Genomic DNA, 13,136 nt, shown 5'->3' on the forward strand with positions numbered 1-13,136 from the left:
GAAAAGCTTCGTTCGCTGCAATGGTTTCACTCACTACCGTCTCGGCCTCCTCAATTAACGCTCCTTGGCGCTTTCTCGACAGCTTCACGGGTGGAAATACGTCGACTGGAAGCGTGAATTTCATGGTTTAGAGAGTGCAATGCTTGGCGATCAGGAAGGAATATCTGGGAATGAGTCCAGAGCAATAGACGACTCCAACGCAGGACCTCGTGCCTCACTCGCTCGTAGATCTGATTGTGAAGAAATGCCAGCAGCCAGTCGGTAGTACCGACTCGGTACCGCGTACGTGGGTCACTAACTCGGTGGGGCAAATTGCCTGTCCGTCGGATCAGAACCATCGATATTAGACGATAAAAAAACATTGGCCAGTTTCTAGAGAAAATTAAAATTGGTTGCCTGTTATATTTTATTCATCCAATATGATTATTTTCGGTGTCTGATGACCAGATTCCACTCCATCATCACGATTCAGTAGATTCTCCTGGAAAAACTCTGACCTTCAAAGTTAAGGTTTCGACACTAAGAAAAAGCCTAGTTTCTAATTTTTTGCCAGTACGTTGCACGGCATCGATCTACTCAGCCGTAGGCTCACAGTTTTCGCTCTACGCGCCCCCTGTCCATGATTGTACTTGCCGTGGATGATGTCCTCCAGCGAAAACAAGGCTCTCTTTTATTTTTATATGTCCCAACAACCGACCATTGTGCAAGCGGAGAAACGCAAATAAAAGTGGTGGTGAGAGGTCCCAAATTGGGACCTCTGGGACTTCCTAATTGGGAGTCCCAATAGGCACTGGAGCAACCCGGAATACCTTTATCTTCGAAACCCCACCGTGAATAACCTTCATATTTTTTGTGTGTTTCTAACATTACTGTTCCTGGCCATTAATACTGTGCTGTTAATATCCGTTTACTTGCTAGTGCCGTCGATATACCTTCACGTGCACTCTGATGAGCGACACCATACATATTAACTTAGGAAGTATACTGTGTGATCCGGTAGGGCGCTTTGCACGAAAGCGGTTCTAGCTGGTATTTCGGCTGCGCAGACAGCGACTGCAACGAAAACATACTTCTAATGATACATGTATCTTAGTTAAATAAGGGTTTGTAGTTACATTTAGCCTGTGGAGCTCCTAGACAGCAACAGCGGACTAAAGGAAGTACTTAAATATGCATTTTTTCTGGCTCTCTATCAAAGCCGCACTTTGAAGAGCACATTTACAGATGGAGTCGCACTAGCGAAAGCCCACTTTACATGTTATAATAACGACCACCGAGCAGCAAGCTCGAACAGCGATCAACGACATACAGCTACATCAAATGTAGGCGTTGCTACTATTAATACTACTGTACAGTGCTGCACTCTCCTCGTCGAACTTCGACTCGAAGGTCAATTCGTCGCATAGACACCGTCCGTAGAACGCGTCGCTTAACCTTGAGCTTATTCATTAACGGTGTCGCTGACGCAACCAACTTGAAACACCTCAACTAAAAATGTACCTCGGCTTCACGTTGACACTGTAGCGGGCAGAGTCCAGGAGCGGATTCAGGCTCTAATATCGCTGAAGATTTTTCGAGCCTTGGAACTGCCACGACATTCCGTCGACAACTTTTGCTTTTAGAGTTTTTGCGTCGAATCTTCTTGACGAAGACAGCGTAGCCACCTTTACGCGGTAGGCTACATGTTCCCGAGCTTTCGCCTTGAGGATTCTTCCCACAGTGCGAGGATCCGGTACCTGACTCATCAGCGAACGTACAGACTAACTGATCCAAGTTACCGCTATCCCGGTATCCACGCGCTTCTGTAGCGCGTGGCAGAATGCCATGTTGAACTCGTTCGCCTCCAGCAGACGAATCTCAGTAATCGTCTGCAAGTTTTAGTCGAGACAGCGCCGTCCAGAGCCATCGCTGCATATCAGCCGGTCGCTCTATGGCTAGCAGATGGATACCGCGCATCCGGCACTTAAAAAAACAGCGACGCCAAGGAGCTGCAACCTTACTGTCTTCTATAATACGAGCGGAGACCTTCGTCGAATTTGTTCGACATCGCCATGAAGGATCTACGTCTATGGATCGTATACTGCGGTAGCCACTACAAACATGGATACTGTAATGCCATCCTAGTAATTGCCTGTGTCCGTTGCCAAACCAACTGGCCTAAAATGTATGTTGCGAATCCCGACTGACATATGGATAGCAAAGACGCTGCTTCGGTCCAATTGAAGATGATTCAACGGGCAAGTCAAGCTCCACCATCACCTCATACGTTCAGCTGTTCACGCCGCAAGTCTGCAGCGTCCGTCATTCTCAGACTTGCTCCGTTCCCGACGTCGGTCGCAGATCTACTGACTTGTTATAGCATTATGCCCAAAAGCTTCATGACTCCCCTGGGTGCCGTGCCCGAGCGCGTCTCCCTGTCCAAGACACAGCAGCGGATCCTCACTGATATGGCCGATGCCATCGTAGCGGAGACTTTGCAGACGAATGAGATGTTCATCTCCAACGGCCGACAGCTGCCTCACGACCAGTGGAAACACGTCAAGTCCAAGGAGAAGGTACACGTCTACCGGTCTCGACACTCCAAAGGGACCTTGAAACTCCGAGGGCAGTCACAAGACGAGAAGGACCCAAGTCGACCGAGATTGCTGTCGCTTTCCGCCATGGAACGCCACGAACGGGAGAATTCAGGCCGGCCGTACGTATACGACGACGAAGCGTCAACGGCGCTGGGGCAGAAGGACAGTGTCAATACACACAGCTCCTCCAGTGACGATGGGTCCTTCTCTCTAGCAGATGACTGCGTGTTAGCAAAGGTCAAACCGTGTCACGTCCCACTTGTCGTGGCCACTGGAGTCATCGACGGCACCGTGGAAGACGTGGCATTCGGCGGGTTCGCCAACACCAGAAAATCCTGGATTACCCGCAACTCGTACGTCCACAACGACGTATTTGACGACCGAAAAGTGCTGGCGACGCTGCAAGTACCTAGTGAAGAGGACCCGTTCCGGTCCGTGACTATCAAATGGGCAACGGGGAACTACGGAGCGTTCACGACACGAAGAGATTTTCTATACGTCGAGTCGATGGGCATGGCGTTCGACTCGGACGGCGAGAAAATCTTCTACAATCTCATCCATTCTATCGAACTGGACGACTGTCCTCCTCTAGACAAACGCCATTATATCATCCGTGTCCAAATGTCAACGTGCTATATTGCAAGACAACTCAAAGACGACAGCGTCGAGATGTTCTGCCGCGGTTTCGTCGACCCGCGGGGCGACATGATGGAGAGTTACGGCATCCTCATGCTGGCTCACAACGTCTCTGCCTGCGCTGGATACGTCGAATGTTCGAACCTCAAGAAGTTGAGCTGGATGGTGCGACGAAGCGACACGGCGAAACCCTTGACCGGGACAGAGTGCAGCGTGTGTCATAAATCACTGAAGAAGCTCGGTCTTCTGCAGTCGCCGTCTGGATGCACGATCTGTCGGTGCTTGACGTGCAACAAGTGCAGCGTGCAGAAGAAACTCACGATCGACGTGACCAAGGAGATCTTGCAAAAGAGCTTCACGTTCTGTTTGTCGTGCGTCATTGAGGCCAAGGAGCTGTCGGCATGGGAACTTGCCTCAGCAACCGTGCGGAGATCGCAACCGTAATACAATAATGCATCCAACTATCTATTCCCATGAGTCATCCGTTTAAAGGCGCGTCTCCTGTTCGATTTTATCAAATCCATTATACGTGTTATACAACTTCGTTGGAAGTTGATCCATTTCTTTTGTCTTGCCCTTGTTGCTGCAGAACCACATGAGCACAATTCAAGCGTCAACAACAAAGCACAGTTCGACCTGAATGTCTAGACCACTGGATTCCCAACAGAGACCTTCAGCAGACATCGAGAACAAAGCCTGTGTCCGGACCGAACAATCCTGTGGTGGATAAAGTTGTAGACCCTGCAAACGAATTCCCGTCCACGATTTACAAGTTGTACGTCTAGGAAGTTGCCGTCAACAGCTCGACTTTGAGATCGTCTCCCCGATCTTTTGCCCGACATCATTTTCGCGCCTCGTATTGACATGTTCATGTCGAAATGTCGAGTCGACACGTCGCCTTAATCGACACAGTAAGCTTAGGAAAAGGATGCCCAAGGACTCATCAGCCGCACACGCCGGAAGAGTTCGAGATGGCCACTTGAATCGATGAGCAGAAGACGCAGAGCAATTAGATTGCGGCCGATGGTTGCGGATCCATGTCAGCCCAGCTTACCAGTCCAGCGCTGTCAAGCTTCTGCCGGTGCCGTCCGTCCCAGCCGCTCTATGCGCGTCGTGTGCGTTCGACTGGCGCTGCCGACACCTCGAAGACAGATGAGACCACGAAAACAATCGGTCACCTTCATAGTGCAACAGACACTATTCGAACGATAACACCTCACGCTGCCCTGGCATCGGGAAGAACGTCGAAGTTAAGGTGTTAGTTTTGGGGGCATTGTAGTACAATGTGTGCTACATTTTGTAGCCACAACGCGGCGACAAAGGCGGCCACGAATTTTCTACCGGAGACGGCGTGTGCCTATGCATCCACGATGACAGAGTCAAGGCGCAGAGGCTCATCAGCTCATCGGTGAGATCGCGTGGGCCTCTAGACGTCATTCCTTGACTTGTGTCAACAACGCAGAACGCAATGACCAAGGGCATCCCGGCGCCGGGTGTCGTGCCCGAACGCGTGCACTTGTCCGCGGCACGACAGCAAGTCCTGATTGACATGGCCGACAGCATCGTCGCCGAAACGCTGCAGACGTACGAGTCGTTCGTCATCAACAAGCGTCAACTGCCTCACGACCAGTGGAAGCACGTCAAGACCAAGGAGAAGGTGCACGTCTTTCGTTCAAGACGCGGTAAGCCGCACAGTCAGTCCCACGACGAGAAGGACCCAAGTCGGCCGAGACTGTTGTCCGCTACTGCCATGGAGCAGGCCGCGACTTCTGGACGACCGTTCTACGACAATCCGGTTGAAGAAGAAGAGATCAGCAGCAACACACATAGCTCTAGCAGCGACGCCGGATCGTTCTCCTTACTCGACGAAAGTGTCTTGGCTGATGTCAAGCCGTCCCACGTGCCACTCGTAGTGGCTACAGGTTCCATCGACGGCAACGTCGAAGACGCGGCGTTCGGTGCCGTCGCCAATACAAAACGTAGGTGGCTGATGCGCAACTTGTACGTCAAGAACGACGTGTTCGATGACCGTAAGCTGCTTGCAACACTGCAGACTCCAAGCCTGGAGGACCCGTTTCGATCCGTCGTCATCAAGTGGGCGACGGCCAACTTCGGGCCGTTCATGACGCGTCGAGACTTTCTGTATCTCGAATCTATGGGCATGGCGTTCGACTCAGACGGCGAACGAGTATTCTACAACCTCATCCACTCTATCCAGTTGGACGAGTGCCCGCCTCTGGACCGTCTCGATATTATCCGAGCCAGCACTTCAATCTGCTACATTGTCCGCCAGCTCAACAGCCACAGCGTCGAGCTGTTCAGTCGAGGATTCGCTGAGCTTCGCGGCGAAATGATGGAGAGCCACGGCATCGCCATTCTAGGCCAGAACGTGGCGTCGTGCGCTGGTGTCGTGGAGTGCTCGAATCTTAAGAAGCTGAGCTGGTTGATGTCTCGCCGTCGCCGCAGCGACGCGTCAGGTATCGCTTATGTGAGCGCGTGCGGCGTGTGCCATAAGTCGCTTAAGAACTTGGGCTCTCTGCTACAGGCTCCGTCGGGATGTCCAATTTGCCGTTGCGTTATGTGTAGCAAGTGCAGCGTCCAGAAGAAGCTGGCGGTCGACGCGACGAAAGGGATGACACTGAAGAACTTCAGCTTCTGCTTGTCTTGCGTTATCGAAGCGCGCGAGTTATCAGCGTGGGAAGTCGCCACAGCCTGCCTTGACGGTCCTTAATTAAACGGAGACCAATTGGTTCAATAGAATAGACGTTTGCCACTGTATTATTTAAACCAGGCAGAAAAATCGTTGCAACTTCAACATGTGGCTGGTTTGGCTGTTCCTCGTTTCACTAAGCGAGACCTGGAATTACCGGTAGAGCAGGATCGAGCTCAAGCTTTGCAAGCGAGAGTAGACAGCGTCATTTCGCCCAAAGCACAACGCTGCGGGTGACGATTTTCGAGGACATGCGCGCGCTTGTAAACGTTGGGACAGGTAAGAACCCCTGTAGTACATGTACATGCCCGCGACTAACGTTGTTGCAATCTGCAGTTGCAGACTGCAACTTGCAGTGCTTACCGAGCCAAAAACATGACCAACTTTGGCCGTCGTGGATTCGTCGAAGGATCTGCTTCCCGTCTCTTATGTGCACGAGACTGCAACGGACATCAAGGTCCAGGCAGACAGGCAGCCGATTCACATGTCAAATGCAAGGCTCTTCAATTTTGGCGCCAGCGCATCGATCTAGGCGTCGACGCTACATGTACTTCCTCATTTACGCAGCGACGATAAAGTGGATGAAGCTCATAAAGGAATTTGGCGGTGTCAACCTCCAGCGAGCGTCCTAATGCCACAACGCCGCGACGAAAAGTTTGCGAAAGTTTTCACCGATCGCGACATCCCAACGCCGCTGCGCTGGAGCCTGCGTCTCTGGCCCATCTCTAGAGAATTCTCAGCTGGTCTGCTGACCGACTGGCTGCAGCCTTTTGCTGTGTGTTGGACGTTGGGTCACACCGAGGTGCTCGCCATTTCGAAACTTGTCCAGCATTCGCAACAAGTTTCAACGAGTCTTTATCATGGCCAAGTCCACACTGGCGGCGAACGTAGTCCCGGACCGCGTCCAGCTGTCCAAGGCGAAGCACCAGGAGCTCACTGACATGGCCGACGGTATCATTGCCGAGACGCTGCACACGTACGAATACTTCGTCGCTAATGGCCGACAACTCCCCAGTGACCAGTGGAAGCACGTCAAAAGCAAAGAAAAGGTTCGTGTTTTTCGCACACGACGCGGCAAGTTACAGAAGATGCACAGTCAGTCGCACGACGAGAAGGACCCGAGTCGTCCGAGACTCATGTCGACCGGTGCCATGGAGCAGCACCAGCGCCAAGCGGCGGCGTACGGCAGACCGTACGCCTATGACGACCCAATTCCTGATGAGGAGGTCAGTACCACCACCAACAGCTCGTCCAGCGGTGCCGTATCCTTCTCGCTGTTCAACGATAGCGTGCTTGCCAAGGTGAAGCCATCTCAAGTACCACTCATACTCGCGACTGGCCAGATTAGGGGGACATTAGAGGACGTGGCTTATGGCGGTCTTGCCAATACCGGGCTCGTGCGTAATTCGTACGTCCACAACGACTCGTTCGACGACCGGAAGATTCTGGCGGTACTACAGTCGCCAAGCGAGGAGGATCCGTTCCGATCCGTGACCGTCAAGTGGGCTACCGCCGACTACGGTGCTTTCACAACCCGTCGCGACTTCACGTACCTTGAGTCGCAGGGCATGGCCTTTGACTCGGACGGCGAGCGCATCTTCTACTACCTTATTCACTCGATCGAGCTGGATGATTGCCCACGCCTCGACTTGAGTCATAATATTATTCGCGTTCAACTGTCAGTGGCCTACATCACGCGTCAGCTCAATGATGATACGGTGGAGATGTTCGGTCAGGGCTTCGCAGACCCCCGCGGTGACATGATAGAGAGCTACGGCGTGATGCTGCTCGCCAACAACATCACTTCTTCTGCGGGTGTGGTGGAGTGCGCCAACATGAAGAAGCTGAGCTACCTCATGACGCTACGTCGGCGCAGCGACGCGTCCGGTATCATCCAATCAAGCGACTGTGGCGTCTGCCACAAGTCTTTAAGCAAACTCAGCAGTCTGCTGCAGTCCCCGTCTGGATGTCCGGTTTGTCGTCGGGTAACGTGCAGCAAATGCAGCGTACAGAAGAAGCTTACGATCGAGGCGTCAACAGAGATCACGCAGAAAACTTTTACGTTCTGCCTGTCTTGTGTCATCGAGGCCAAGGAGCTGTCGGCTTGGGAGGTAGCAACGGCCTGCCTGCGTAGTTCATAGCAATAGATTACATGTAGCGGGCCGGTTGGCGAAACGAGATATTTATATACAGCGAGCAGGTTCATCGATCTCTTCGACGTGTACTTCATCATACCTAGTGTCATCGAAGTAAAATCACATTCGACGCGAGTTACTGCGGGCAAGAATGTGCGCAGATCGATGAATCTCCCGGTGCGCCCGCCCACGGTGTACGCTGTCAAGGGTAAATGGCTCCGCTGTGGTGATCGCTGGCCCAGCGGTCACCAGCGCTGGCCACTGGCCAACGCTTTCGCGCCCCCACACTGCCACAGTGGGAGGCAGACGGCGTCTACCGTATTGCGACGACCACGGTCACGCTGCCTTACCACCTCAACAAGCAGCGACGAAGCAGCACGAGTCGTGACTGCGAATTGAAGCACGGGCAAGCCGCGCAGGCTCTGTGCTTGCAGCCAGCATCGGTCTCCGGCAGCCAGGCTTGAAAACTGAAACCTGCGAGGACAGGCTGTCTGCCACAGCTCACTGGCGAACGATGCCGTCTATGCGCCTCCTTCCTGCCGCCGGCTCCCTTCCCCACCCATGTCAAGTTGACAGCCGCACGAAACATCCCCGCAGCCATTTCTTCACTTGCCGTGAGCTCTTCATTAGCTCAAATCAAGCTGACTCAACCTGCAGCTTGGTTATCAGAGACTTCATCATGAAGAGCTACACCCAGGCAGACGCCTTCCTACCTAAACGCTTACACTTGTCACCCGAACAGGAGCAGGCTCTGACCGACTTGGCCGACCGCATCGTAGCGGAGACGCTGCAGGAGAACGAGGACTTTATTGCCAACGACCGGCGGGTCGACGCTCGTATCTGGAAGAAGGTCAAGTCGCGCGAGCACGTGCACGTGTATCGCACTCGACGGTCCGGCAGCAAGCATCGCGGTCACAGCAGCGACGTCAACGAGAAAGACCCCAGTCGTCCACGCCTGCTGTCCAACAACGCCGTCGAACAGCATCAACGCGACGCCATCGCAGCCGGCCGTCCGCTCGGTTTCGTGAACGACGACGAAGAAGAAAATCGCGGCGAGGAAGCCAGTCGAACGAACACACACAGCTCAACAAGTGATGGCGGCTCCTTCACTCTGGATGACAGCGTGCTGGCGAAAACCAAGCCGTCGTACGTGCCGTTGATCGAGGCGTCCGGCGTCATGGACGGATTCGTCGAGGACGCGGCGTTCGGAGCTCTAGCTGACACAAAATACGCGTGGGAAGTGCGCAGCTCGTACACCAAGAACGACGGCTTTGACGGCCGGAAGGTGCTCGCGGTGCTGCAGAGACCTAGCGAGGAGGATCCGTTCCGGTTTGTCGGCGTCAAATGGGCTACGCGCGACTTTGGGGCGTTCATGACTCGACGAGATTTAGTGTTTCTAGAGTCGTCGGGTATGGCGTTCGATTCTGATGGCGAGCGCGTGTACTACAGCCTGGCACACTCGATAGAACTGGGCGAGGTGCCTACACTCGACCGGCTAAAAATTATCCGCCTGAATCTCTCTAGCTGCTACATCATGCGACAGCTGAGCGACGACAAGATTGACGTCTACTGCAGAGGATACTCGGACATGGGTGGCGACATGCCCGAAGGATTCAGCGTGAGCTTCTTCTCTGCCGCCGTGGCCGGCGTGTCCGGTATGGTCGAGTGTTCGTACCTCAAGAAGCTGTCGTGGTACATGAGTCGCCGTCGACAGAGCGATTCTACGGGAGAATCACGATCCTGTCACTGCGGCGTGTGCGGCAAGAGCGTCAACAAGCTCTCCAGCCTCGTACAGCCCGGCAGCGGCTGCCCAATCTGCAGACTGCCGGTCTGCAGCAAGTGTAGTGTGCAGAAGAAGCTGTCGATCGTATCGCCCGAGGACGTCGTCCAGAAGCAGTTCTCCTTCTGTCTGTCCTGTGTCATTGAGGCACGGAAGCTGTCGGCGTGGGACGTTGCGACGTCCCTGCTCATAGCCACATGACTGCGGTCGAGAGCTGCATGTACTCGCGTCCAAGGAAAAGAAGGAGCACAGAGCAGAATATTAATAGCCACGAGCGTCGAGAGAAGCGCAGAAGCGAAGTACGAGACTGTGAAGAATATAAGCGTCCACGTATAGCTACGAAACGCGCGTAAATAAGCGTGACGCATCAAAGCGGAGCCTCGCTGCGTGCACTTGCATGTTGAACAGAGAGGAAGTCTGGTGCAGGAGCGTTTAGCCTCTGCCTTCTCTTGTTTGCATCGTCGAGTTGCTGCGAAAATGCAGGATGGCCGCAGTTGCGTCGGATGTTTTCATGTGATCCCCGCTGGGATTTGACTGCCGCAGCACAAAGCTCACGCAGCCAGTGAACTTCACTGTGAAGGTGCTTCGTCTCGACGTGACGTCTTGACTCATGCAAAAAAAGTCAACATGGCATAGGACCACCTTCACCCAGGTACAAGTGGATACATGTAGCGTTACATGTAGCAGTTTTCAACGTCTCCCAAACTTTGGTGTGGATTGCCAGGTTGTGGTGTACGCACGCGAAAGACATCGCTTGGTGGTGTGTGCCTCACGATCTTTTCAACATCAGAAGAAGCATGAGCCCAATCGCTTCTTGCGTGCATTCGGACGAGTAAGCCTGATCTTGCTCGGCGAAAAGCTCAACAGCACGATACCAAGGCCAACAGGAAAAAGCGGAGAAGAATATATAAGATGCTGCGCTCCATTTCTACTCGAACATGTCCGGCTCGGTAGGATACCGGTACAGTACACAGAGTGACGAGCGGCGACTGAAAGACGCGACGCAACCAGCAAGTTGCAGTAAGCTTACGGAACTGAAAGGGTACAGGACTGAAAGACGCGACGCAACCAGCAAGTTGCAGTAAGCTTACGGAACTGAAAGGGTACATGTACATTGTACAGCCCCCCCCTTTCAAACCAACATGTTTGCATTGTTGCGAGGTTACCGGTACACAGTGTACAGTACCGCGTCATCAGGCTTAGCCACTTTAACACTTGCTCCGTCCTGAGTAGCACGTGTCCGAACAGATTTCCACAATGGTTTTCAAGGACATGGACAAGATCATCCCTAACCGGGTGAACCTCGGCAAGGAGCGTCAGAAAGCGTTGACCGACACAGCCGATCGTGTCGTGGCCGAAACGTTGCGTGCGTACGAACTGTTCATTGCCAACAACCGCCAGGTCGATTCTCGTCTTTGGAAACACGTTAAGTCCCGTGAAAAGGTTCACGTGTATCGGACGCGCCGTTCCGGTTCCAAGAGGTTAAATACCGTGAACGACAAGCAGCCAAGTCGACCTCGTTTGCTGTCAAACAATACGATAGAACAGCAGCAGCGGGAGGCGCAGGCGGCGGGACGGCCGCACGCCTTCACCCCTGATGAAGAGGACGACGAACCTCAGCAAAGTATCGAGAAATCTGCGAGCAGTACGTCGCAATCTCAGTCGCAATCGCAGCACACACAGAGCATGTCGAGTGACGCCGGCTCGTACTCCGTGTTCCCGGAGGAAAGCGTACTAGAAAAGGTAAAACCGGCGCACGTCCCGCTGGTCGCAGCGATCGGCATCATCGATGGTTCAGTGGAAGACGTCGCGTTCGGGGCGTTGGCGAACAATGACGACGCGTGGTTTGAGCGCAATTCGTACGTTAAGAATGACGGCTTCGACGCCCGCAAAGTGCTGGCGGCGTTTCAGAACCCGAGCGAAGAAGACCCGTTCCGGTTCGTTGGTCTCAAATGGGCCACGCGCGACATCGCCGCCTTTGTGTCTCGACGCGACGTCCTATTCATTGAGTCGTCGGGAATCGCGCTGGACTCCGACGGCGAGCGTGTCTACTACAGCCTCGCGCACTCAATTGAGCTGGACGACTGCCCCGTGCTGGCCGATCGGTACAACGTCGTCCGTCTCAACCTGTCTATTTGCTACATAATGCGTCAGGTCTCCGACGCCCAGATCGAAGTGTACGCCCGAGGCTATGCCGATATGGGCGGCAACCTGCCCGCAGTCATAGGATTGAACGTGTTCTCTCAGGGTGTCGTCGACGTGGTGGGCATCGTCGAGGCGTCTTACCTAAAGAAACTGGCGTGGCAGATGGCTCGCCGTTGTGCGAGCGACGCGTCCAACCACCCCACGAAGGACTGTGGTGTCTGTGGCAAAAGCACTAGGAAATTTGGCAATCTTATCAGCACTGGAGGCACCTGTGCTATTTGTCGACAGACGATCTGTCAGAAGTGTAGCGTTCAGAAGAAGCTGCTCTTAGACGCCGAAGAAGACCTGCAGCGCCAGCTCACATTCTGCGTTTCGTGTGTGATTGACGCTCGACAATTGTCGGCGTGGGACGTTGCGACGCAGCAACTCAAGCTCAAACAGCGCCGGTAAGCGAAAGGAGAAAACGGTAGAGGAGCAAAGTAGAGATGGTAGGAAGGAAGACTAGGAGGCGTGAATTAAGCTCAACAAATTGACAAGACTATTTTACAGCAGAATTATTACTACTGTAGTACTGAAGTACATGTTTTTTATTAGTACATGTATACTTGTAAAAAAGTACTACTAGTATTAATACGGCAGTATCAACAGATACTGGTACTAGTACATGTACCGATAATGTTGTTCTTGACTTCGTCTCAGCATCGCCAACGCACCGAAATGGTTGGCCACGAATCGCAGAACATGTTCGAACTCGGGCCGGTGTGCTCCCTTTAATACTTTGTACATGTAGAAGGCTTTAAGCTCTACGGGTACATGTACCGCCGCATGAAGGCAACACAGGACACATCAACTGCGTTTGCAGCTGTTAAATCGACAGTAGAGCCGCCTCTCTCAGCGACGCTGGGTCTTTAGATCCGTCCCGTAACCAGAAAATGCGAAAATCATAGTTAAGATGAGTCTATCCCATGTTGACGAGAACATGTATTGAAGTACTTCGAAGTTAAATTATGCATGTACGCTCACCAGTGTTCATTGTATCGCCGAGGATGCGTGCATGTAAGAACCGCAGCAGACTGCAGTGATCCTCCACGACCTTGGAAGACCGTTCCATCTTCCATCGTGGCAGTCAACGGCGCCGCGAAGTAATCGGCGGC

At 53.2% G+C, this 13,136-nt stretch overlaps 5 protein-coding genes across 5 annotated transcripts; all 5 read left to right on the forward strand.

Annotated features, from left to right (window-relative positions):
- Positions 1-2,294: 2,294 nt before the first annotated feature.
- On the forward strand, positions 2,295-3,656 carry PITG_15669 (uncharacterized protein; the record flags this gene model as incomplete). Its single annotated transcript, XM_002897905.1, has 1 exon — positions 2,295-3,656. One exon carries the CDS (start codon positions 2,364-2,366, stop codon positions 3,654-3,656), a length of 1,293 nt encoding a protein of 430 aa, XP_002897951.1.
- Positions 3,657-4,680: 1,024 nt separating this feature from the next.
- PITG_15670 (uncharacterized protein) lies at positions 4,681-5,993 on the forward strand (the record flags this gene model as incomplete). Its single annotated transcript, XM_002897906.1, has 1 exon — positions 4,681-5,993. One exon carries the CDS (start codon positions 4,681-4,683, stop codon positions 5,941-5,943), a length of 1,263 nt encoding a protein of 420 aa, XP_002897952.1.
- A 1,764-nt stretch (positions 5,994-7,757) lies between these two features.
- On the forward strand, positions 7,758-8,063 carry PITG_15671 (uncharacterized protein; the record flags this gene model as incomplete). Its single annotated transcript, XM_002897907.1, has 1 exon — positions 7,758-8,063. One exon carries the CDS (start codon positions 7,758-7,760, stop codon positions 8,061-8,063), a length of 306 nt encoding a protein of 101 aa, XP_002897953.1.
- A 673-nt stretch (positions 8,064-8,736) lies between these two features.
- Positions 8,737-10,077, forward strand: PITG_15672 (uncharacterized protein; the record flags this gene model as incomplete). Its single annotated transcript, XM_002897908.1, has 1 exon — positions 8,737-10,077. The coding sequence occupies one exon, from the start codon at positions 8,737-8,739 to the stop codon at positions 10,036-10,038; it is 1,302 nt and encodes a 433-aa protein (XP_002897954.1).
- A 1,017-nt stretch (positions 10,078-11,094) lies between these two features.
- PITG_15673 (uncharacterized protein) lies at positions 11,095-12,432 on the forward strand (the record flags this gene model as incomplete). The annotated part of the gene is made up of 1 exon (XM_002897909.1): positions 11,095-12,432. One exon carries the CDS (start codon positions 11,095-11,097, stop codon positions 12,430-12,432), a length of 1,338 nt encoding a protein of 445 aa, XP_002897955.1.
- Positions 12,433-13,136: the final 704 nt, after the last annotated feature.

Source organism: Phytophthora infestans, genomic scaffold (assembly GCF_000142945.1).
Source record: "Phytophthora infestans T30-4 supercont1.40 genomic scaffold, whole genome shotgun sequence".
Taxonomy (NCBI): Eukaryota; Oomycota; class Peronosporomycetes; order Peronosporales; family Peronosporaceae; genus Phytophthora; species Phytophthora infestans.